Source organism: Ochotona curzoniae, unplaced genomic scaffold (genome assembly GCF_017591425.1).
Source record: "Ochotona curzoniae isolate NIBS_2020 unplaced genomic scaffold, NIBS_Ocur_1.0 contig_4792, whole genome shotgun sequence".
Taxonomy (NCBI): domain Eukaryota; kingdom Metazoa; phylum Chordata; class Mammalia; order Lagomorpha; family Ochotonidae; genus Ochotona; species Ochotona curzoniae.
The window spans coordinates 301248-324881 of NW_024466389.1; the positions used below are offsets into that span (position 1 = coordinate 301248).

Below are 23634 nucleotides of genomic sequence, written 5' to 3' on the forward strand. Positions count from 1 at the left end.
GCTACCGTGCCAGGCTCCGGCTTTAGTTTTTGTTGTTGTTTAAAGATGTATTTTATTTTTATTGGAAAGGCAGATCAGATTTGTGGAGAAAGACAGAGAAAGATCTTTATCTGCTGGTTGACTTCTAAAATGGCCAGAACAGCAGGGCTGAGCTGATCCAAAGCCAGGAGCGTCTTCCGGGTCTCCCACGTGGGTGCAGAGTCCCAAGGCTTTTGGCCATTCTTGACTGCTTTCCCGGGCCACAGCCAAGAGCTGGATGGGAAGTGGAGGAGCCAGGACGTGAACCGGTGCCCATGTGGGATCCTGGCACTAGCATGGGGAAGATTTAGCTACTGAGCCATTGCACTGGGCCTTCTTTTCGTTGTTTTTGCACCAGCTCTTCAGGGCCTGCGCCATCGTCTTTTCTGGGTCTGAGAGAAATGTCCTGGCATTTGATTGGGATCACATAGATCTTCCCTCTGTCTTTTCCTCTCACTGTATCTGCCTATCAGATAAAATCTACAAGCAGATGAACTATTTGAGAAAAGGCCTTGGCCAGGGTGCCAGTGCTGCTGGTGGCCCAACTGAGCGGCATGGCACACCGGGCGCTGGGGGAGCTGTGGAGGTGAAGGTCGGCACTTGCTGGGAGGAAGGAAGCCAGGAACATGTGTGACCACAGGTTGCAGGGGCCTGACCCAGTGCTCACGGCGCCGGCACCTTCTCTGGATGCCCACGCAGGTCCTGGCCACTCCCAGTCCAGCTCTACCCCTGGCCGTTGTGGCCACTGGGGAGTAAGCCAGCAGGTGGAAGATCTCTTTCTCTTTCCTCTTCCTTTTAAGTAAACAGATAAATGTTTCTTAAAAATGCTGCATGTTGGGTCCAGCATAATTGCTCAATTGGCTCATCCTCTACCTGCACGTGCTGGGATCCCGCAAGAGCATCAGCTGCTGTCCCCCTGCTTCCCTTCCCACCCAGCTCCCTGCTTGTGGCCTGGGAAGAAAGCAGAGGCTGGAACAAACCCTCGGGACCCTTGAGCACCAGGGGTCCGCTGCGGCCCGGGGGTGAGGGGTCCAGGGAGGCCTGGGTTTCCTGGCCTGAGTCCTTGGGCCCATCTGCAAGAACTCGTCCTGCCCAGTGGAAAAGACAGAGCAAGGGCTGGCAGGTCCTGAGGCACATGGAGGATATGGCAGGCCAGTGGGGCCTGCACAGGACATCTGGTACCAGAGCAGGAGAACAGAGCAAATTGAACAATTACCCCAGCCAAAGGAAATGGAGACTGTAAGGTTGACTCTGTCAGCCAGTGGAGATTGGAAAGCTGTCCCTCCCTGTCTATTGGTCAGATCGACAGCATTTCAGAACTGTCAACACCACTTGGACAGAAGCCTAGGACAAGGTGCCACATCGCGACCCTGGGTTCCCCAAATGCCAGGCCTTCCCCTAGATACAGGAAGAAAAAGACAATTTGGAAACAGTGGTCTCATCCATGTTCCCCTAACCCTCACCTCAATCCTTCCCACCCTGATCAGCTATATAAACATCATCAAAAATAAAAGTCAAAATCCTTGAGCCCCTACACCTGCATGGGAGACCAGGGAGAAGCTCCTGGCTCAAGTCTGGCTGTTCTGGCCATCTGGAGAGTGCTTCTCCTTCTCTCTGTAGATCCGCCTTTCCGATACAAATAAATACATCTTAACAACAACAAACTACTGTAAGTTGTGCAGGATGGTTACACCCTGGGACCTGGGATGGGCAGAGCACCTTTCTGGAAGGGCTTACTCACGGCTCTGGAGCTGCTTGGCTGCTGGCCACCCCACCGCACCCCACAGGCTCAGGCTTTGCTGTAGCTGACCCCAGGTTCTCCCCAGAGAACAGGGACAGGATGGGGGTGGGGGAGGTGGCCCGTTGTCATCATCCAGACCTCTGAAATGGAATCATTGTATGTGGGACAAGGGGGGGCGGGCAGGGAGGAGGGCCTGCGGGGGTGGGGGAGCACGGCCAGGACACACAGGCACTGACCGCCGCGGGCCCCTGGGGAGAGGACCTGGAGAGCATCCGGGCTTGACCCACCTGGGTCAAGTGCAGTGTTCCGATGGGGGCTCCAGACTGAGCCCAGATGGCCTTGGCCTTGCCTTCCAACCCCCAGGAGCCCCCAGGCCCACCGCCAGCGTCGGCATGAGTGAGCAGCAGAGAGAAATGGAGGAGGATGAGGAAGAAGGCACTTCGGACACGGTGCCCATGCTGCCCCGCAGGCCTTCCGACGGCCAGGCTCCAGCCCTGAGTGGCCGAGGACTTGGGACCCTGCTGCTGCCCAGCTGGACCCTGGCGGGGTGCCTGCTGCACCTGCTGCTGCCCGCGATCGTCTTCCTCCTGGCACTTCTGCCTGCAGCTGCCACCGTCTATCTGGGGTTCCAGTGCCACTCGAGGGTGAGCCTGACCCTGGGCGTGACAGGGTACCAGCAGGGTCTTAGGGGTGGGCCTTGGGCCTTGGGCCCTGGGAGCCCCCTGCCTGCCGAACGCCCCGGCCAAGACAGGGCTTTTGTTTGTAGCGTTCCAGGGTCGCCCCCGCCCCTCGTACCAGGGGCCACCAGGGCCTGTGCGGCTGAGGCTGGAAACGGGAGGGGAGCTCACCCCGCAGCCCTCTGCCCGGGCTGGGCGTGACCAGCTGCGCAGTGGGCAGATGCCCCTGCTTGTCCACCGTGGACACAAGGGAGGCAGAGGGGGCGGGCCTTCTGATCCCCGCGCCAGGGACGCATTTCCGCCTAGGCCCGCGCTGACCGCGCCTTGCCCGCAGGTGCACCCCGCGCCAGGCGCCCGGTGCCGCGCGCTGCTGTCGGACCGCAGCTCGGCGGCGCTCATCGTGCTCGGCCTCCTGGCTCTGCCGCCGCTGCTGGCGCTCGCCTCGGCCACCCGCGCCCGCCTGGCCCGGCGCCTCCGCTCGCTGCTGCCGCCTCCCGCCAGGAGCCCCGGCCCCCGCCGCGCCCCCGGGGCCGGCGACGAGGGCCCGGACGGAGAAGAGCGGCTGTGCGCCTGGGTGTGACCCCGGCCCCCGCGGGGGCGGGCCCGACTGCGCCCTGTTTCCCGGGGCTGCGAACCCTTCTGGAACTTTCGCGCTTTCTCCCTGGCCTTGCCTAACCGCCTTGCCCACCGCCTCCCTCCGGTCCGCGGCGGCTCACGGGTGTCTGATATACAGTGGGCATGTGTTGGGCAGGTTGGTCCCAGTTCAGGCACCCAGGCCCTGTGAACTCCCGCGGGTTGCGGTCCCCCGTGCCCATACCTGGTCCGGACCTGCGGGAGGAGGTGGGTCCCGGAGCCCTGGAGGCCCTGCACGCACGAGGGAAACTCTGGGCTTGGCTCTCGCTTCTGCCTGTCCCAGCCTGGCTCCCGTGGGCACCAGTGGAGTGAGCCAACTGGTGGGGAGCTGCCTAACACTCTCTCTACTTTTCAAATCAGTAAATTGGTTAAAAAAAAATAGTAAGATGTTTTTTGTTCTTCTTCAGATCTGCTTGACTGTCTGAACCACGAGGCTCAGTGTGGCTTGAAGAGGCAGGGCTGAGAACACAGCCATGCAGGCGCTTCTGCTTTAGTTAGTTCGCTTTCTGGCTCTCTGCTTCCGAAACGTTTCCTATCGGAGGTACCTTAGCATGTTCGTGGAAAATGCATTTAAAGCCACTTGTGGGCGGGCGCCGTGGCACAGTGAGCTAGGCCTCTGCCTGCCGCATGACCCATATGGACAGCTGCTCCATTTCCAATCCAGCTTCCTGCCAGTGTCACGGGAAGGCACCGGAGGAGGGCCCACACGCTTGGGTCCTGCACCGCCTTGGGGGACCGGGAGGCCCAGCTCCAGCTCCGGCAGCCGCAGAGCAAGAGAGCAAGCGCGGGAAGCTCTGCGTTTCTGGTACATAAACTTTAAAAAGGAGGGTCTGACAAGGAGACAGTTCATGTGGAACACGGATTCAGGCCTAGTTCTCATCGCCCATGTTCGCAGGGCTACTCCGGAGCCGGTAGCTGGGCCCTGGTCCGTGGGACGACCCTCTGGCTGTTTCTGCCTACTGGCACTGGGACCTGTCTTGGGGACACCTCCCCGGGGCATCCAAGGCCGTGGCAAGCGGCCTCCCTGGCCGGAGCTCTGGGCTCCCACCTGCCCCTCTCTGGTCTGCTCATTCCTTGTTTGTCTGTTGACCAGTTCTGGGCGCTTACTGTGGGGGTGGCCTGGCCCCAGCCACTTCCTTCTAAGTCCAGCAGCACATTCAGCCTGTGCTTCTTGTCACTTGTCCAGCACAGAGTGCACGCTGAGCCGGGACATGCTGCTCAGCCTGTGCTTCCAGCAGGGACCGGTGTGTGGCTGGGCAGCAGCAGGCAGGAATCTGTCCGGCTTTGTTGCCGTCTTACTCAGACTGGCTGGGCTGGTTGCCAAACTGCCAAAAATGGTTCCCTGGGGCTGGACCGCCTTCCTGTTCCTTGCCCCAGGACTCTCCTGGGAAGCCCTTGGAGCATCCGGTGGCCCTGAAGTCGTCAAAACAACAGCTGGGCCAGCGGGGGCGGGGAGGAGGGAGTCCTGTCACAGGCAGCTGCCTCCTGAGGTGTTTCCCGGCCTGCTCTGCCAACCCCGACCCTGGGGTATTCCAGGCAGGGCAGTGGGGGACCACGCAAGAGGCCCAGACGTGCCCCTGCTGGGTGGGCTGGCAGGAAGAGGCCAGCTGAGGAGGCTGAGCCTGTCTGCTGGAGCCAGCGTGAGCTGGGGACAAGGAGCTACGGCACCTCGGCCAGGGTTCCCTCACTCAGGCCCCCTCATCACGCAGCCCTTGGGGGGCGCAGGCAGCTCCTGGCAGGTGTGCCCGCTGCCCCTCACCCCCCCACATGGCCCTGGGCCTGACTGTCCCCCCAGTCACAGCCCCAGTGGACCAGGCAGGGATGGAGCCAGACCTGGTAGGGCTCTGCAAGTTAGGGCCCCACCCCTGCCACATCCTTCACCATCCAGGCTCTGTGGAGAGTCCTGAGCTGCCTGGGCCCTGCTGGACACTGTGAACAGTAGGAACCCAGCTATCACCCAGCAGGTCACAGGTGGGTCCCACCCCACCTCTGAGGGCTGTGGGGGCTGCTCCCACCACACCTGCTGGAAATGTACAGAAACAGAGCCCCCACTGCTAGGTTTGAATCCCAAGCCTGCCTGCCCCTCATGGACAGAGCCATGGATGATGTCAGCCCCCCCACTCACTGCTGAAGGCCCAGCCCAGGCCCCAGCGACCACCCCCAACTTCCTGCTGGGGGCCCCTGTTTGGGAACAGCAGCTCACGGCATGGGTGGGGCCCAGGCCCCCGCAGAGGTCAGGGGTGTGAGGTCAGAGGCCCTAGTAGTTGCCCTTTTTCCTGGGGTCAAGCATGGCCACAGCTGGCTGGGGACAAAGAACCCTTTTTCTCTGCTAAAGCCTGGAATGTGTAGGGAGGGAGGGTCCCCGGGATGGGGTGGGGGCGGGGCCCAAGCCAGGAGCAGTGGCCAGGAAGACAGGCAGAGTGGCCTTCCCAGGCACTGAGCCTCCTCGGACCCGGGCCAAGGACCTGCACCCAGAATGCCAGGCCAGGTGGGAGCTGGGGCAGCAGGGCCCCTCAGCCATCTGGTTTGCCCACCCTGGCCAAGGCCCACCTACCCATGCCTGCCCATTGCTCAGGTCCGCTGCCTCTCGAGTGGAGGCTTCCAGGCCATCAACCGTGAATTTCCTGTGGTGTCTGGCTCAGCTCTGGCCCCAGTCCCTGCTCCCCTGGCTGACCCCACCTCCACCTTATTCTGTCCCTGGGGCGACAGCAGCAGTGGACAGTCAGGGACACAGGGAAGAGAACAGCGTGAGGTTACAAGCAAGGGCCGGGGACAGAGGTGATGGCCAGGGTCGCTGGAGCAGCTGCAGGCTGGGCCTCCAGAGCCCACTCCTACAGGCGCCAGCCGAGGGCGGCTGCTTCCACCGGGGCTTGCGTCATGGCCACGAAGCCCCACTCATTTTTTCCAGGAGGCACGGAAGACGGAGACTGGAACCCCCGGCGCTCAGGCCAGGGCTGAGGTGTGACTGCAGCTCCGCCCACGCCAGCAGCGGGTCTCCCCAGGGCACCGGGCCCACTCAAGGAGGGAGGACTGGTCTACCTGGGCAAACTCCCAGCTGGTGGTGTGCGCAGCAGCCTCTGCACGCTGGTGGGCTGGGAACCCCCTGAACTTCCTGAGCCCACACCCTGCTCTGCTGGTCCAGGCGAAGAGGAAGCCCCAGGCTGTCTCTGGTCTTAGCAGGCAAGGCCTGAGGTCCATGGACCAAAGCCAGGGCCATGACTGCCAAGATTCCCGGCAGGGGAGGGGTGGGGACGGTGGGGACACGGCGCTCACTTGTAGCTGCCGGCAGCTCTTCGGCCTGCCACTTCCTTTTTTAGCCAAAGTCTGGCTTCTGCGTGCCCAGGCCCCACGGAGCCTCACCTGCCAGCGAGGGAGGAAGGAAGTCCTTTGAGTCCCATCCAATCTCCCAACGGGGAGGATGGGGGTCGGGGCTCCAGGCAGAAGCCCGCCCCAGCGCGGGGTGGGGCAGGGCCGAGAGGGGCCGCGTCCTCCAGGACTCCAGGACCCCCGGGGTCCTGCTGGGGGTGTGATCTCGGTCCGTGTGGTGGTCCCTGGCAAATGCCCCCCATCGCTGTGCCTTCGCGTCCACTAGTCCAGGTGGGAGGCAGGCTTCTCGCTTCAGTCCCTGGGGATGCGCGTCCCAGGACCCCCACATCCCTACGCAGGTGGAGCCACGCCTGGGCCTGGGGGGCGTGTCCTTGGCGCTGTCCCAGCGCGCTCCCCGGGGCTCCCGGCGCCGGGCTGCGGGGGACCCCCAGCACTGAGGGTCCGGGCTAGCGCCTCCCGGGCGCGCAGGTCGGCGTGGCGCGCGTGGCCTCCGGCGCGGGGCGGGGCGCGCGGGGCGGGGCGCACGGGGCGGGGCCGGCGGGGCGCGCGGCGGCACGTCCCGCAGCCCCGGAGGTAGCGAGTGGCCGGCGGCCGTGGCGCGATGCTGTCCTGGACGGCGCTGGGCCTGGCCCTGAGCCTGCGGCTGGCGCTGGCGCGGAGCGGCGCGGAGCGCGGTGAGTGCGCGGGCGGCCGGCCGGGGCTGCCGTTCCCGCCCCCCGCCCGGCGCTGCGGGAGCGGGCAGGGTTGGGCACGTCGTTCCCGTCGGTCCCGCCCCTCCGGCATTGCCACCGGGACGCCGGGCCAGGGCAGAGACACCCTGTGCCTCAGTTTCCCTACCCAGGAATAGCCTGTGGCTGGACGGCGGCCGGGGGCTGTGGTGGACCGCGAAGGGGAACCCAGAGCGCACACGGCCGGAGCCCGCGCCTGCCCTGGCTCGGCGATTGTGCAGGGGGTCCCTGCTGCCCGGAGCACATCCTGAGACTGAGCTAAGGCCACCTGGACGTGGTCTCTGAGGAAGGGGAGGGAGTGGAGTCGTGGAGGGGGTCAGTCTCGCTTTACAGTTGGGGTTGCGGTCACATGGCCAGTGTTGGGAGCTGGGACTGCCCCAACATCAGAATGTGGGATCTTGGCTCGGAGCCCGCTGGGATGTGATTGCCAGGATTTTCATGGGCTGTGTCCTGGGGGGCGTGGGGTGAGGAGGGCTGTGCCCTGGGCGTGGGGGGCTGCGCTCTGGGCATGGGGGGCTGTGTCCTGGGCGTGGGCCTCTCAGGCCGGCATTTGGGCTGAATCCTGACCCTTTCTCCCAGGCGCCCCAGCATTGGCCCCCCTGGGAGACCTCCTGTTCCTGCTGGACAGCTCAGCCAGCGTGTCGCACTATGAGTTCTCTCAGGTTCGGGAGTTTGTGGGACAGCTGGTGGCGTCGCTGCCCCTGGGCCCGGGGGCCGTGCGTGCCAGCCTGGTGCATGTGGGCAGCCGTCCACACACCGAGTTCCCCTTCGGCCAGCACAGCTCAGGCCAGGCCGCCCAGGCTGCTGTCCGTGCTGCAGACCAGCGTATGGGAGACACCAATACAGGCCTGGCACTGGCCTACGCCAAGGAGCAGCTGTTTGCCGAGGCGGCAGGTGCCCGGCCAGGAGTGCCCAAGGTGCTAGTGTGGGTGACAGATGGCGGCTCCAGCGACCCCGTGGGGCCCCCCATGCAGGCGCTCAAGGACCAGGGCGTCACCGTGTTCATTGTGAGCACTGGCCGAGGCAACCTGCTGGCACTGTCGGAGGCCGCTTCGGCCCCTGCTGAGCGGCACCTGCGCTTCGTGGACGTGGACGACCTGCACATCATCACGCAGGAGCTGCAGAACTCTCTCCTCGGTGAGCGGGCACACACTGGGCGCCCCGAGGGGGAGAGGGGCCAGATCCCGGTGCCCCTGCAGGGCTAGCGAGGGACGAGGGCCGCATCCAGGGGGGGAGACCCAGGCCACTGCCGAGAGCTGTGTACATGGCACCGCGTGCTCCTCAGGCCTGAGATCACCATGGCTGGAGAGGAGGGCCTGGTCCCTGGCTTGGCCAGCTGTGCCCCCGCAGCCTTCCAGGACCCTCAGTCTGTGTCAGTCATCCCACTGATCCGGAAGGGGTGGGGTCACGACCCGGAGAGGGTGGCGGGCAGCCTCCACCCCCAGATGTCGCCCAGGGTGGGCCCTGGGCCAGGGCTGTTTTCAGACAGTGGACACCACCCGTGGCTGGGAAGTGACGGTCGATGCTGTGACCTCCAGCCCCCTTGGGCCTGCCCAGGCTCAGCTGACCCGTTCACTGCCGGGACCCGGGCTGACCCCAGGCCCTTGTCCTGGCTGCTCAGACTGGGAGCCCTGTCCTGTCTCAGGGACCACCCTGGCCCTGCTGCCGCGAGGGGCCCTGCCTCTGGGCCCACAGTGTAGGTGCCCAGGAGGGCCCAGACTCTGTCACTGTTGTGTATGTCCCTGCCCTCCCCCTGTGCCTCCGACCTCAGGGTCAGGCGGGGAGGCCATCTCTGACCACGAGCCCCCGGCTCCACCTGCAGAAGCCATGCAGCCACAGCAGCTCCGTGCCCTCGAGGTGACATCCGGCGGCTTTCGCTTGGCCTGGCCGCCCTTGCTGACTGCCGACTCGGGCTACTATGTGCTGGAAGTGGCGCCCCACGCTGACCCAGCGGCCGCGCGGCGCCAGCAGCTGCCCGGGAACGCCACGAGCTGGACCTGGGCCGGCCTGGACCCCGACACGGACTACGCCGTGGCGCTGGTGCCCGAGTCCAACGTGCGCCTCGAGGGGCCCCAGCATCTGCGCGTCCGCACGCTGCCAGGTGAGGCTGGGCGCGGGCGCGGGAGGCGACGCGGGCCGCCTGGCGCCCGGCAGCTCACGCTCCTCCCCTCACCCGCAGAGGAGGCCGGGCCCCAGCGTATCGTCATCTCCCACGCCAGGCCGCGCAGCCTCCGGGTCAGCTGGGCCCCGACATTGGGCCCGGCCGCCGCGCTCGGCTACCACGTGCAGCTCGGGCCGCTGCAGGGCGGCGCGGCGCAGCGCGTGGACGTGCCCGCCGGCCACAACAGCACGACGCTGCAGGGCCTGGCGCCGGGCACCGCCTACCTGGTGACGGTGACCGCGGCCTTGCGCTCCGGCCGCGAGAGGGCACTGTCGGCCACAGCCTGCACGCCCGCCTGTGCCCGTGCCCGTGCCCGCGTCCCGCGCCCGGCGCGGCCGTGAGGCCAAGGCTGCGCGCGGCGCTTGGCCGCGTGAATCCTGCGCAGAGCGAGACCAAACCTGGACCCCGCACCTGTGAGGAGGCTTGAGGTGCGGGTGGCCAGGTCCACCTGACCCTGGCGTTCTGGATGGTCAGGGACAGTGGGTAGGTGGGAGTAGAAGCGGGCAGGACCACCACTGCCAGGCAGTGAAGGGGTGGGGGCAGGAGGCAGCCTTCCCCAGCGCCTCCTGACCTGAGGGGAGGCGAGGAGGACCCTTCCCTGTGGCCGGAGCCACCAGACATTCCGCCTTCCCTCCTCCCCACGCTAACACCGGACCTTAAATACAGTGAACCAGTGGGCGTTGTGCGGTCTCAATGCGTTCTCCGTGTCCACCGTGCCCGCCCGTGGGGGGTGCAATGGGGGATGCAGGTCAGGCGGCTTGTTACCACAGAGCTGGACCTCCCGTGGCCCCACTCAGCTGCTGGGAGGCCAGACCGCTCACTCCTGGCCATCAGCCACCTGCCAGCCCCAGGGACTGGGGGTCTCGGGACCCATGTCTGGCAGAGCTTGATGCAAGCCAGCCCGCCGGCCAAATGTGTGACCAGGGCAGGAGATCCCACCTGAATGGGGGCGGGAGTTGGGTCCTCTGGGCTACCCCTGCCCCAGAGTCAGGCCTGGGGAGTGGGTACCTGCAGGCCAGCCACAGCTCACATCCTCCTGGCCAGTGAGCAGGTAGCCAGGGTCTTACACTTCCTGCGCTCTCAGCCGCTGGCCCCTGCAGCCATCAACCTGGGACTCGGGGACAGGAATCCCCCACCCTAGTGGTTGCTGGTCTGAGAAGGGCCTGGGGAGGAGGCCCCTGGCCCAAGGGGCCTGGGCAAGGGTCGTTTCCCAAATGCCACAATGCAAGGTGTCCTGTTTCTCGACCCCAAGCCAAAGGACCAGAGGGAAGAATCCCTGCCCCTCACCCACTCAGAGTTTATGATTGGAATTCAGGTTTAGGATTAGAGCTAGGGTCTGGGATTAGTGTTAGGGTTGGTGTTAGTGGTAAGGTTAGGGTTAGGGTTGGTGTTAGTGGTTAGAGTTAGGGTTGTATGGTTCTGATTGGTGTCAGGTTAGGGTTGGTGTTAGTGGTTAGGGTTAAGATTGTAGGGTTAGGGTTAGGTTTGGTGTTAGTGGTAGGGTTAGGGTTAGGTTTGGTGTTAGTGGTTAGGGTTAGGGTTGGTGTTACTGGTAAGGTTAGTGTTAGGGTTGTATGGTTCTGATTGGTGTCAGGTTAGGGTTAAGTATGTGCTTTGGTTAGATGCTTACAATTACAATTAGGGTGTAAATTAGGATTGGAATTTTGGGGTTCAGGGTAAGGGTTGGAGCCACTGCCTGCTGTCCTGAGGGTTACATTGGGCAGCCCCCGCTTCTAGCTTGGAAAGGTGGGCAGGGTGTCCATGGCTCATGTGGCAGCTGGGCCAGAAGCCAGGGTGGCAGTGCCTGGAGGTCCTGGTCCTGTGGCATCCCCAGGATGACTACTTGTAGCGTCCTTTACTCAGTCCAAACCATCAGGAACTAGTACCCTCACTGGGTTTGATGGTGGTCTGGGGTCTGCATTGGCACAGTGCAGGTGGCTGCCTGCCCAGAGAATGTCACCAGGCTGTACACCTTGGCTTCTGTTGGCCAAGGAGATGGGCACTCACGGACCCTTCCAGCTCAGGTGTGGGAAGGTCACTGGGGCCACCTTACCAGGATATGGTCCTGTGATGTTGCACGCTCTGGGATGCACCTCATCTCTCCCATCAGGACGAGCCGCAGCCAAGGGGACTGGAGGTTGAGGCCTTGCCCCCGCGAGGGGAGAACCACCAGCCGCCCTGCCCCACTGCCCCCAGGGAGTCCTGGAGCGTCCTGACACAGAGGCAGCCTAGTTGCTGAGCATCTGGCCCGACTTCTCTCCTGCCAAGGCCAGAGTTCCTGCCAAGGTCTGCAGTCACAGTGGTCACACTGACACCCTGAGCCTGGGTGCCCAGCCAGCTGTCTGTGTGGCTCCTGCGTTGGGAGGCTGCTGGCCTGGCCAGGTGCGTGGCTGCTTTGCGACAGAGGCCCAGGCCTCACAAACAGGTCCAGCCCCTTGCTCTTGAGGGTAGAACATTGGGTCCACAGGGCAGCCCTGGGCAGGGTCACGGCTCCCCAGAAGGCTGGTCAGGCCTGGCAGCTTCAGCAGCCATAGGGACAGAGGGCCCTGGCTGCTGGCCACAAAGGGGTCCGGACCCTTCCGGCCTGGGCTCCCGGGGGGTGGCCCTCACCTCTGCTCCGTGCCTGGAGCCCTGCTGGAGAGGACCCAGTGGTACTGGCCAAGTGCGTCAAGCTGCAAACGCCAGGTCTTACGGACCTGGGCTCTTCTCTCTCTTATTGGAAAGACAGACTTACAGAGAAGAGAGACAGATCTTCCATCCTTTGGCTCACTCCCCAAAGACCACAAGGGCTGGAACTGAGCTGATCCAAAGCCAGGAGCCAGGAGCTTCTTCCGGGTCTCCCACACTGGTGCAGAGTCCCAAGGCTTTGGACGGTCCTTGACTGCATTCCCAGGCCATGAGCAGGTAGCTGGATGGGAAGTGGAGGAACTGGGACATGAATTGGTGACCAAGGCAGATGCTAGCATCTCAGGCTGCACCTTAACCTGCCTTACCACAGCACCAGCCCCTCCAGTTTCTGATCAAGGCTTAAAATTTTCTCCCACCTGGCAAGAAAACCCCTCCAGGCTTGGAGCGGGGCCAAGCCGCTGGCCCTGCTTGGCGGGCCTTGGACCCAGGGGGTTACAGTAGGGCCGCCCATGTCCTGCCTGCCCCATGTCCTGCCCCTCGTCCCGCACCATGTCCCGTCCGTCGTCCTGCCCCTCGTCCCGCCTTAGGTCCTGCCCCTCGTCCCGCCCCTGTCCGGCCTGCCCTTTGTCCGGGATGGCTTGGATCGGCTCGACCTCCGTGGTTCCCATGAAGGAAGAGCGTCCCGATCTGGTGGCCTCACGACCGGGTGGTCTGCGGTCTGTGGAGCCCCTGGGCTGGACTTCCCCCCCACTGGCCTCGTCCCTGGCCACGGGCACCATTGCCTGCCCCACACCCGCCCTGCACCGACGGCGCGCACACGTCCACCGGCATGTTTGTCCCTGTGAGGCTTCCGTCCGCACGGCCCCGCCTCCCCGGCAGGCGCCCCGAACCTCTAGGTAGTCGCGGCCGATGGCGTCAGACGGCCGCAGCCAATCCGAGGGCCGTACGCTTCCAGGGCGTCGCGCGCTGCCCGGGCCGGGAGGTGAGCCCCGCGCCTGCGCAGTGACCGCGCCGTCCGCGTGTGCAGCCCTTGTCTGTGCGGGGCCGTACACTCATGTCGTGGCTCTTCGGCATCAACAAGGGTCCCCAGGGCGAGGGCGCGGGGCCGCCGCTGCCCCTGCCGCCGGCGCCGCCGGGAGCCGAGGGCGGCGGGGACCGCGGCGCGGGGGACCGGCCGGCGCCCAAGGACAAATGGAGCAACTTCGACCCGACGGGCCTGGAACGCGCGGCCAAGGCGGCGCGCGAGCTGGAGCACTCGCGTGAGTGGGCAGGGCGCGGATCGGGCCCGACGGGCCGCTGTGCGAGGGCCAGGCTCGGACTGGACGTGGTTTAGGGAGACGAGAGCCAGTTGACATTCACTGTCGGGGTCGTGGGTGCCGGGGCTGGTTGGGGTGAATCCTGGAGAGGAGGGCCTCTCAGCGTGTGGCCCATCCCCGGGGCTCCCCTGTCCCCGGCCGCCGCAGGCGTGAGCCAGCCGTCGGGGCGTCCCCATCAGTACATGACCGAAGAGGAACGGAGAGGCCCCTTCTGGGCACGTGGGCACCGGGGCACTCAGGGGCTCCTCCCTGCCGTTCCCTCCCGGGGCTGGGTGGGAAGCATGCATGCCCATGTGACCACCGACCCGAGTGGCAAGGGGAAAGTGGTTGAGACTATCATTTCCAATTTTGTTTTTCTTCTTCCTGTATGTGGGGAAAGGGGCAAACCTAACTGCCTCAGTGCCCAGGGATGGGGAACGGCCGCCCACTGTCATCCCAGGGTCCCCATGTGGCACGTGCTCCGGTGATTTCAGCAGTTCTGAGATGCTGTTGGTTTTGGGTTCCAAGAATGGGGAAATCCTTCCAAGGTCTGTTGGCTGATAGTCCACCGTAGGCTCCACTCGCCTGGATACTCGCTGTCAACGCCTGGCTTGGAGAGCCGTGTGTTCTGTTCTTTCCATCTCTGCTGGCCCCAATGGACTGTTAGGTGCCCCGCGTGCATCTGGGCATGCGGTCCACTAGCACAGGCCTCAGTAACCTGGGAGACCCAGTTCTGACCCATGCACTCCACGGGCAGACCACAGAACCTGTGGTTCTCCACCGAGTTGAATTCTGAGTCCAGCGGTCCAACTGGGAGTCCCCAAAAAAACCTCACGAGAGGTGGCACCAGAACTGTATCGCCTACACACAGACTGGTGGTTGCAGTTGCTGGGTCAGTTCTGTCTTCAGCCCCATCTCAGATTCTGCAGAATAGCTCAACCCTGCCCACCACACACACAGTACTCACGTACAACAGTGGGACTACAGCCTAGTTGGAGCGACCCCCGTAACCCCCTCAGGCCTGCCCCTGGCCATGGTTCCTGCACATGCCAGCATGCGCAGCACACTGGTCTGGTCTGTCCTGCATCCCATTTGGCTTTTGTACATACCAATGAATGTTGCTGCCTGGCTTGGCCCGGCCAACCCGACCATCCAGGCCACATTAGTGCCGGTGGGAGCCACTACCTGTCCAGCCAGGCCCATCCCCAGCCCTAGTTCTCATGCTCACTGGTGGGAGGTGCAGCCCATCAGAACGGTGCTCACCATTTCTCTACTCGGCTCACTCCCAACCCCAGATCTTGTACTTTCCACCTGGCACTGTGGCCCAGCCCGACATGACTTGCCCCCAGTCCTGGCACTTGCCAACTGATGCTGCGGCAAAGCCCCACCAGCCTGCACCTACTCTGGCTCATGCGTGCACCAGTGGATATGTTCGCTTAGCCCAGCCTGACTGTCCCCTTGACCCAGCTCACATGCAGGCCAGTGGGGGCTGCAGCCCTGGCCAGCCTGGTCTGCTCCCAGTCTTAGCTGTCATGCTCACAGTGGGGGCAGTGGCCAGCTGGGGATCCCTTGCTGCCCCGTACCAGGCCACCTTCCCCCCTGCCATGGCCTCCCTTCCCGTTATCACAGGTGCTGGTGGGTGCTGTAGCCTGGTCTGCTGAGCCTTTGCTGGTGGGTGTAACTTGGCCCAACCTGGAATTCCCCCAGGCCGTAGTGCCATCGTAACCACTGTGTCAGGCAGTTGCCCCAGAAGGTTTGTGTGGTAAATGATGATGGCAACTAAGATGTCACTGTGCAGAGAAGGATGGGTCTACATACAAAGGGGCACCTGACTTCAGGAGGGACTGTGGCAGGGCAGGGGTGATCAGGAGTGAGGCTGGAACCGGATATCCTGGACAGCATTGACCTTTGGCACGTGGCCAGCTGCCGTGGCACACATCTGGGTTTCCTCACGCTGTTGCCCCGCAGGCCATGCCAAGGAGGCACTGAACCTCGCACAGATGCAAGAACAGACATTGCAGCTGGAGCAGCAGTCCAAACTGAAGGCAAGTTGTGGCCAGTGCTGTGGCCTGTGGGAGGGCCCATGGAGGTGGCTGGGGGTGTGACCAGTGCCATGGCCTGTGGGAGGGTCCACGGAGGTGGCTGGGGGCTATAGTGGCGTGCGGCAACAAAGGCCTGTGGGTGAGGAGTGGATGGGCTTGCTGGGCCTGGTGCTGGCTGCTCTGTCCTCGCGAGCTCCCTGCCTTGGTTGGGAAGAAGCCTCAGAACCCAGTGTCCTTGCCTGGTCTTGCTCAGGTCTCCCTGGGCTCTGCCCTCCTCTGGGGTTGTGTTCTGCTGTGAGGGCAGACGTGGGTGTGGTGATGTTGGCTGGCCAGGTCAACCAGCTGCAGCTCAGTGGTGTGTGCCCGGCGGCAGTCCTGAGCCACATGTCACGCAGGAGTACGAAGCCGCCGTGGAGCAGTTCAAGAGTGAACAGATCCGCGTGCAGGCTGAGGAGCGGAGGAAGACCTTGAGCGAGGAGACGCGGCAGCACCAGGCGGTGAGGGGCAGCCAGGTTCTGGAGGGTGGCACTGGGCGGGCGTAGCCTCCTGCACTGACCTGTCTGGGTCTGTGCCTAGCCAGTCTCTCCAGCTCACACAGGCTCACCCCACTCCTCCCTAGAGGGCCCAGTACCAGGACAAGCTGGCCCGGCAGCGGTACGAGGACCAGCTGAAGCAGCAGGTGAGCTGGCCCTGGGCCATGGCTGTCCACCCTGAGGGGCGGGAGGGACCGTGCGTGCTGGCGTCCACTGCTGGGGGCTTGGCTCCTCTGACGGTTCTTGGCCACAAGTTTGCTGGGGGACACGCACATATGTGGGCCACACATGCGCAGTCCTCGGGTTCACACACCTGCCTGTGTGCACGCTCAGCCGCTGGGTAAGCAGAACGGCTGTTCCTACTGCAGAGCCCCTCTATTCTGTGACTTTTCAGCAACTGATCAATGAGGAGAACTTGCGGAAGCAGGAGGAGTCTGTGCAGAAGCAAGAGGCCATGCGGCGAGGTGGGGTGCCAGCACGGGTGCTGGGGAAGCAGCAGGCAGAGGGGGCGAGGTGGGGTGCCAGCGCGGGTGCTGGGGAAGCAGCAGGCAGAGGCGGCTTATGTCCTGCGGTGGAGCTTGTGTCCCCAGCGCGGGTGGTGATGCCAGCCTTGTCCTGGTGGCAGACCCTGTGGAGCACAGATGTCCTTGGCCACCTGCCTTAGCTGCTGCTTTGCTGGTCGAGTTTCAGCATAAGTAGGTTTCATTGGCCATGTTGCACATGCAGTGTGTCCTTTAGCCACGCCCCCCAGGAAGGCTGCTTGGGTCCCGGGATCTGGTCTCGGGGTCTGCTGCTGTCGTGCTGCAGCCAAACATGCCTCTGCTGCCTGTTCCTGCGACAGCCACCGTGGAGCGGGAGATGGAGCTGCGCCACAAGAACGAGGTGCTGCGGGCTGAGGCCGAGGCCAGGGCCAGGGCCAAGGCCGAGCGGGAGAACGCCGACATCACCCGGGAACAGATCCGCCTGAAGGCCGCTGAGCACCGCCAGACCATCCTGGAGTCGATCCGGTGAGGCTCTGGCCTGTGCGTCTGCCCCGTCTTGGCAGCTGTGGAGCCAGTCCCTTCCTGGAGCGCAGCTTTGGGTGGCACTCTGGGGGCCTCAGCGGGCTGACGCTGTGCTACCGCTGTGCTGAACTTGGGCCTGGCCCGTTGGCCCTTGCTTGCCTAGGTCACATGACTGCCTTCCTCTGCAGGACAGCTGGCACCCTCTTTGGGGAAGGATTCCGTGCTTTTGTGACCGACTGGGACAAAGTAACGGCCACGGTAATGCTATAGCACAGGCGTGTAGCCTGCCTGGTTACAGTGCTTGCTCCCGGGCCCAGTCCTGTCTCTGTGGGCTCAGTCCTTCCTCCCGGGCCCCAGGTGCAAGCACAGTACTGGCACTTGACCCTCTGCCACAGTTTCCCTGTTCTTCCTCTGCCGGTGGGGCTGGGGTGCTGGCACTTTGTATCTCCCTGGCAGTGTCCAGCAGCTGTGCAGTCAGCTCGCGGTCTGGAGGGCCCGCATAGGGCACTGAGGACAGCAGTTTAGGATGCCCACAGCCCACCACACTCAGTCCCTGTGGCCCGGGTAGTCTGCGAGGCAATTGCCGTGGCTGCTGTGACCTGGAGATGTGGCGGAAGCTTATGACTCGTGGCTTTGCGTCCGGCCCAGACCTGGCTGCCACGAGCCTCAGTTGGCGAACTGGGGAGGGTACTCGGTAGCCCCCAGATAAGCATAACAGCAAATGTCAGAGGCAGGACCCTCCATACCTGGAATACATGCCTAACCCAGAAGTAATTTTGGGGACCATGCTTCTGTGAGGGCCGTGGGCACGAGCCGCTGTGCCCACATGCAGTCTACACCTGGCTTGCAGCAGAGGTCCGCGAGTGACGCATGCCTTGCCTGAGCTGTCTGTGGCCAGCGGGGCTCACTGGGACTCAGCACTGCTGGGGTGTACCCCCTCATGCTGCTGCCTGTCACGCAGAGCGTGGCTGCACTCTGGGCTCAGCCTTGCCACGTGGTTCCTGCTGCCCCCATGAGGCTCCTCGTGCAGTGGTGGACACAGCCTGCCCATATCCCCTCCAGGTGGCTGGGCTCACACTGCTGGCCGTGGGAGTCTATTCTGCCAAAAACGCCACAGCTGTTGCAGGTCGGTACGTCGAGGCCCGGCTAGGGAAGCCGTCGCTGGTGCGGGAGACGTCCCGTATCTCGGTGCTGGAGGCGCTGAGGCACCCTGTTCAGGTAAGAGCCGGCAGCCAGGATCCCTGGGTCCCTGGGCCTGCGCATGCTGTGTGGCCATCCGGCTGCCCAAGCGGTTAGTGACCCCACACTGCCATTCCTACAGGTCAGCCGGCGCCTCCTGAGTCGACCCCAAGACGCCCTGGAGGGCGTGGTGCTCAGCGTAAGTGCCCTGGTGCCCGGAACTGAGAGCCCCACGTGGGACTCGCCATCTACCCCTGCTGGACGGTCTTCCCATGGCCTAACCCTCCCCCAGGCTCGAGGGGCGCAGTCTGTCCCCCATCATTGTGGTCTTGTCTGGACAGCCCAGCCTGGAGGCCCGGGTGCGAGACATCGCCATAGCAACAAGGAACACCAGGAAGAACAAGAGCCTGTATCGGAACGTTCTGATGTACGGGCCACCAGGGACTGGCAAGACACTGTTTGCCAAGGTGAGGACAGCCGGCCGGGCATGCGGGGCACGGCGGGGAAGGGCCCGCCCGGCAGCCAAGGTGAAGACAGCCAGCCGGGCATGCGGGGCAAAGTGGGGAAGGGCCCGCCCTGCAGCCAAGGTGAGAGCAGCCAGCTGGGCAGGTAGGACATGGCATGGGAGGGCCGGCCTGCAGCCATCTGCGTTCCCCCCCCACCCTTGCCCAGAAACTGGCCTTGCACTCGGGCATGGACTATGCCATCATGACGGGCGGCGACGTGGCCCCCATGGGGCGGGACGGCGTGACCGCCATGCACAAGGTCTTCGACTGGGCCAACACTAGCCGGCGCGGGTGAGATGCCACCCCCCAGTCTGTCATTCCCACTCTCAGGGCCCTGGGGTGGGGCTGGTCCAGCCTGCTGGACCCTAGTGGAGGTCTGGGCAGCTGGGAGGGGAGAGACCTGTGAGCCTGTGGCTGCCGTGACCCTCCCGTGCTCTGTGCCCCGCCCCCAGCATGCTGTGGCCTGCCCCTCTCCCTGTGCTAACTCCAGGTGCACACAGCCTGCAGGCTCCTTCAGGAAGGGGATGCAGCCTTGGCACAGGGCACAGACCCATGGCGTGGCATATACGGCCTGTGACACACAGTACATGTTGGCCATGGGAAGGCTAGAGCTGGGCGTGGCTGGAGCTGCCGAGGTGCCAGGGGATGCTTGCCATACCCTGCCCTGGGTGCACTCAGCAGTCCCTGTGTGGACGTTGTGTCGTTACAGCCTCCTGTTGTTTGTGGACGAGGCCGATGCCTTCCTCAGGAAGCGTGCAACTGTGAGTGCTTTGGGGGGCTCGGGCGGCGGGCCACGGGCTCTGGGTCCGGCTAGTCTCAGGCGGGTTCCATGCTTCAGCTCAGGGCTGTGCGCTCGGCACGCCTGCCCCTGCCTGTGGCCCTTGGTCAGCTTGGCCTGCTGCTGATGGTCCTGCAACCACCTGTGGCAGAGCCTTCTAAACCTTTTCTCCGCAGGAGAAGATCAGTGAGGACCTCAGGGCCACGCTGAATGCCTTCCTGCACAGGACGGGACAACACAGCAGCAAGTAAGCGGCCACAGGTGGGCTTGGGCCATAAAGGCTGTGGGCTCTGTGAGCAACCTGGCAGGCGGTTGAGCGGAGCCGGAGGCCAGTCCTTGCTCAGAGCTTGTGTGCAAGAAAGCCGAGAACAGCTCTCCTGGGCGCGGCCAGGCCTGCCCGACCCCATACCCAGGTCTGCGGTTCTGCCTTGGCAGGGCCCTTCCAGGCCCAGTGGGCTGTGAGCTCCCCACTGTCCCTTGTCCCTGTGAGCCAGTTGGGGTGAAAGCCAGGTAGAGCAGAATCAACAACAGACACCTCGGCCGCTGCAGGTTCATGCTGGTCCTGGCCAGCAACCAGCCCGAGCAGTTCGACTGGGCTGTCAATGACCGCATCGACGAGCTGGTCAACTTCGAGCTGCCAGGGCTCGAGGAGCGGGAGCGCCTGGTGAGGCTGTACTTCGACAAGCACGTGCTGCGGCCGGCCACCGAGGGCAAGCAGTGAGTGCCCGTCCCCCGCCACCCGTGCATCCCTTCCCGAGAATGGCTCTGGCTAGGGTGGCGAGCCACAGCCCCTCTGTCCGGGACCCTTGCCATCCCCCAGGAGCCAGCAGTTCCCTGTGAGCAGTGGGTCCTCGGTGGGCTGCCCCCGGGGATCCGCTTCCCAGCCCAGCCTGGAGCCCTCCTGGCTCTGAGCTCTCCTGGAGGAACGTGGCTGCCCTCCCCGCCCAATGCTGCCTGTCTGGGTCCTAACCCCTGGCCCCGTCACTGGGCCTTGGGCTCCTTTGTCCTGACCTGATTTTTGTGGCCTCTTTCCACGTGGCTCCCTGCCTCAGATGGGTGCCATGGCATTTGTACCATGGGCTGGACGTTGGGGGAGGTCCCACTGCCCAGGCACTGCCGCAGAGCTGGTCTCTGGCCATGAGGAGACACTGGGAGGATGGGGTGGGGGGCTGGGGCATCGGGGGGTCTCTACACAGACTTTGGGAACTCCCCTGCAGGCGCCTGAAGCTGGCCCAGTTTGACTATGGACAGAAGTGCTCAGAGGTGGCCAGGCTGACCGAGGGCATGTCGGGCCGCGAGATTTCCCAGCTGGCTGTGGCTTGGCAGGTGAGTCAGGCACATGGGCATGAGGCCCTCAGCTACTCCAGTCTTGTTCCAAAGGCTGCATCCTGAGGGGGTGAGATGAGGTGAGGTGAAGTAGGGTGGGGTTGGGTGAGTTGAGGGAGGTGAGGATGAGGTGTGGTGGGGTGGGGTGGAGGTGAAGTAGGGTGAGTTGAGGTGAGGCGAGGGTGAGCATGTAAGGATGCAGTGGACACAGTCCACCGCAGTGAGGCTGGACAGCTCGGCTTGCGTCTGTCAGGGGCTTGCCGTGTGGGCGTGTGGTACCTTGTCCCGTCTGCAGGGCCCTGCCTGCCTTTGGGCCCTGGGAGCTGCTTCCTGATCCCTCCGTGGGCAGCAAGGGGTGCTGTGTGCCTGGTCCAAGTGGGAGCAGGTGTCAGGCGCCTTGTCCTCAAGGCTGGCTAGTGCCCTACTGTGGGCCCGGGTGCTTGGGTTGCTGCGGGTGTTGCTGTGTTTGTGTGTATACGCATGGCTGTTCCTGTGTTGTAATGTGTCCACGTGCAGTGTGTGTACCCACATGTACTGTGTGTGTGCATGCAGTGTGCATGAATAGTGTGTGTGTGTGTGTTCTCAGTGAGCAGTGTCTGGCTTGAGGCCCTGCTGGATCCCGCGGTCACTATGTTGGGCTCTGAGGCTCCCGCTGCCCCACCCACCCACGCCTCCTCCGTGCCCACCTCCTGGGGGTGGGGCTCTGGTGGGCATTGGTGCCTCATGTCTTGGTTGTTTTGATGTCATTTGGTTAGAGAGGGGCAGCGGAGGCTGGGCCTGGGCCAGGTTCCCACAGGGGCCTGAGCGTTTGAACCCATGCCGCTGCTTCCCAGGGTGCAGGGATGGAAAAGTGGGCCAGAGCAGGAGCAGCGGTTCGGCCTCAGCGCCTGCGCTGTTGCAGCCCTGCTCCAGTTGTGTGTGGCATTCTGGCAGGAGAGTCTTTGTTTAGTGAGCTTCATTTGCTGCTTTGTTCCCCAAATGGTTGAACGGCTAGGGCTGGACCAGGCCGAGGCCAGCAGCCTGGGACTGCCCTGCGTCCACTCCCGGGTGCAGGGCCTCCGCACTGGGGCCATCTTCGGCTGCTTCCCAGGCGTGTCAGCAGGGAGCTGGCAGGAAGCTGGACTGGGAGGGGCGGCTAGGACCCGAGCTGAGCCCGTGTGTGGCTTTTCAGTGGGACTTCCAAGTTTGGCCAGCTCTGGGGGACGGCATTCTGAGGCTGTCTGCAGATCCGTGTACCTTGGTCCTTCGGCGTCCCTGGCTCTCCGCGTAGCCAGGCCCTCGCACGGTGCTCACATGGCCGCTGCTCAGAAATTGCCACAGGTCCAGTTCTTTCCTTGCCTGTGGGGACACCGGCTGAACTGACGGGGGAGTCACACCGCAGCAGGTGCCGAGCAGGCTGCACTGCCTCTGTCGTGCCTGATGGCCCCAGCCACTCCAGGCCGGCGACAGGCTGCACATGGCGTGCGTGGCGTTTTACTCGGCTGGTCATCTGAGTGTGCAGGTGCCACATGCCCCACTCTGCCTCCCAGGCCACCTCCTGCTGTGATGACTCGTAGGGTCCTAGTGTCCATCGGCTGTGCAGACCAGGGGGAGCATGGGGAAAGAGGGTGGAGGTCTCCCATCCGTACATCCTCAGAATCTGGAAGGGCCAGGGGCCCAGAAGGCCTTGGGGCACTGTGATGCCAGCGGTCCCCTCGGTGATCGGGGCAGAGGCTGGCGCAAGTGTTGGGGCGCCAGGCCAGGTTGACCACATGGCTGCTGAACCCTGCTGGCAGCCAGCGCTGGGCTGCCCCCGCCCTGTCGTGTGTCACTATGTGGTCTCATCCCTCGTGCCACTGTTAATCCCGTGTCGTGGCTGCAGCCCACCTTCAGGCCCCATGGGTGGTAGTAGCCCTGACCCCTTGGGCAGAGCTGCCAGGGTGAGGGACCTGCAGGAAGGCCTCTGTGACACTGTACCCCCACCCTCAGCCACAAGAATGTCCCAGGACATGGCATGCCGATCCATGCTCAGCTGTCCCCCATCTCCCAGCAGTGTCCCAAAGGCAGGCTGCCCTAGGGACACACACACACTGTGGGGCCTGCTCAGGCCTGTGGTCTGTGTGTGATGGATGTTTTGTGTGTACTGTGTTGTGTGTGTAGTGTGTATGCTATGGATATGTGTGCACAGCTTGGGCCTGGCCAGGCGCCCTGTAGGCAGCCTCTCTCCCAACCCCACAAGGCTAATGCCTTGGCTGGAGCCAGGGGTGGGGTGGGGTGGGCCGCACAAGGCCCCATCACTGGGTTCTGTAGCCCATGGGTGGGGCTCGAGGGCCCTGACTGCCCCAGTGGCTCCGATAGGGCCGGGCTGTAGAGCTCCCCGCCCACCACGGGCCTCAGTCCCCGTCTCCTGCCAGGCCATGGCGTACGCCTCCGAGGACGGGGTCCTCACCGAAGCCATGATGGATGCCCGCGTGCAGGATGCCATCCGGCAGCACCAGCAGAAGACACAGTGGCTGAAGGCCGAGGGACCACAACCGGAAAGCAGTCCCGTACCCTGAGCCTGTGGGAGGCCGCACTGGCCTGAAGCCCCAGCTGGCAGCCGATGCACCAGGGTTGCCCAGCTCTGGACATCAGCTCCCTCATGGGAGGCATTGGCTGCACCCCCAGGACCACCCTGGGCGGCTCCGAGCCACCAAACGGGTCTGGTCCCAAAGGAGGGCCTGGCCGGGCAGGACGTGCGGCAGCCCAGGCGCTTCCTGCCACACTGCGTTACTGTGAGGTACCTCTGGCCTCCAGGGCCCCGCTCTCCGGCATGTGCGCCTGGGGCCTTTGAGCTGGAATAAAATGTCTGACACTTGAAGCTGTTGTGTGTGTTTTGGGGTCAGAAGCAAAGCAAGAGTCGGACCCCGGAGCTTTCTGGAGAATTTACTGACCAGGCGGGGCTGGGCATCACCGTGGGGTCCTGCGGCCCAGGGCCCCGTCCTCCGCCCCACCTCGCAGTCACGCACACGCGCCATGCACGTGCTCCCGTGTGCAGTTGGGCGCTCCAGACGCACATGGACGGACAGACGGACACGGC

At 64.1% G+C, this 23634-nt stretch overlaps 3 protein-coding genes across 4 annotated transcripts; all 3 read left to right on the top strand.

Annotated features, from left to right (window-relative positions):
• The first annotated feature begins 2151 nt into the window (after window positions 1-2151).
• On the top strand, window positions 2152-3016 carry TMEM88B (transmembrane protein 88B). Its single transcript, XM_040987638.1, has 2 exons — window positions 2152-2403; window positions 2771-3016. Exons 1-2 carry the CDS (start codon window positions 2152-2154, stop codon window positions 3014-3016), a joined length of 498 nt encoding a protein of 165 aa, XP_040843572.1.
• Window positions 3017-6997: 3981 nt separating this feature from the next.
• VWA1 (von Willebrand factor A domain containing 1) lies at window positions 6998-9972 on the top strand. Of its 2 annotated transcripts, XM_040987641.1 has the most exons (4): window positions 6998-7070; window positions 7704-8261; window positions 8947-9225; window positions 9304-9972. In XM_040987641.1, the coding sequence occupies exons 1-4, from the start codon at window positions 6998-7000 to the stop codon at window positions 9624-9626; spliced, it is 1233 nt and encodes a 410-aa protein (XP_040843575.1). In that variant the 3' UTR covers window positions 9627-9972. The 2 variants fall into 2 exon arrangements, with proteins under 2 accessions (XP_040843575.1, XP_040843574.1); XM_040987640.1 differs by having other exon boundaries at window positions 8947-9972.
• A 2985-nt stretch (window positions 9973-12957) lies between these two features.
• On the top strand, window positions 12958-23415 carry ATAD3A (ATPase family AAA domain containing 3A). Its single transcript, XM_040987766.1, has 16 exons — window positions 12958-13172; window positions 15177-15253; window positions 15646-15747; window positions 15870-15929; window positions 16178-16247; window positions 16625-16790; window positions 16976-17045; window positions 17850-18005; window positions 18109-18165; window positions 18308-18433; window positions 18639-18763; window positions 19182-19233; window positions 19427-19497; window positions 19800-19967; window positions 20468-20576; window positions 22970-23415. Exons 1-16 carry the CDS (start codon window positions 12968-12970, stop codon window positions 23111-23113), a joined length of 1758 nt encoding a protein of 585 aa, XP_040843700.1. The 5' UTR covers window positions 12958-12967; the 3' UTR covers window positions 23114-23415.
• Window positions 23416-23634: the final 219 nt, after the last annotated feature.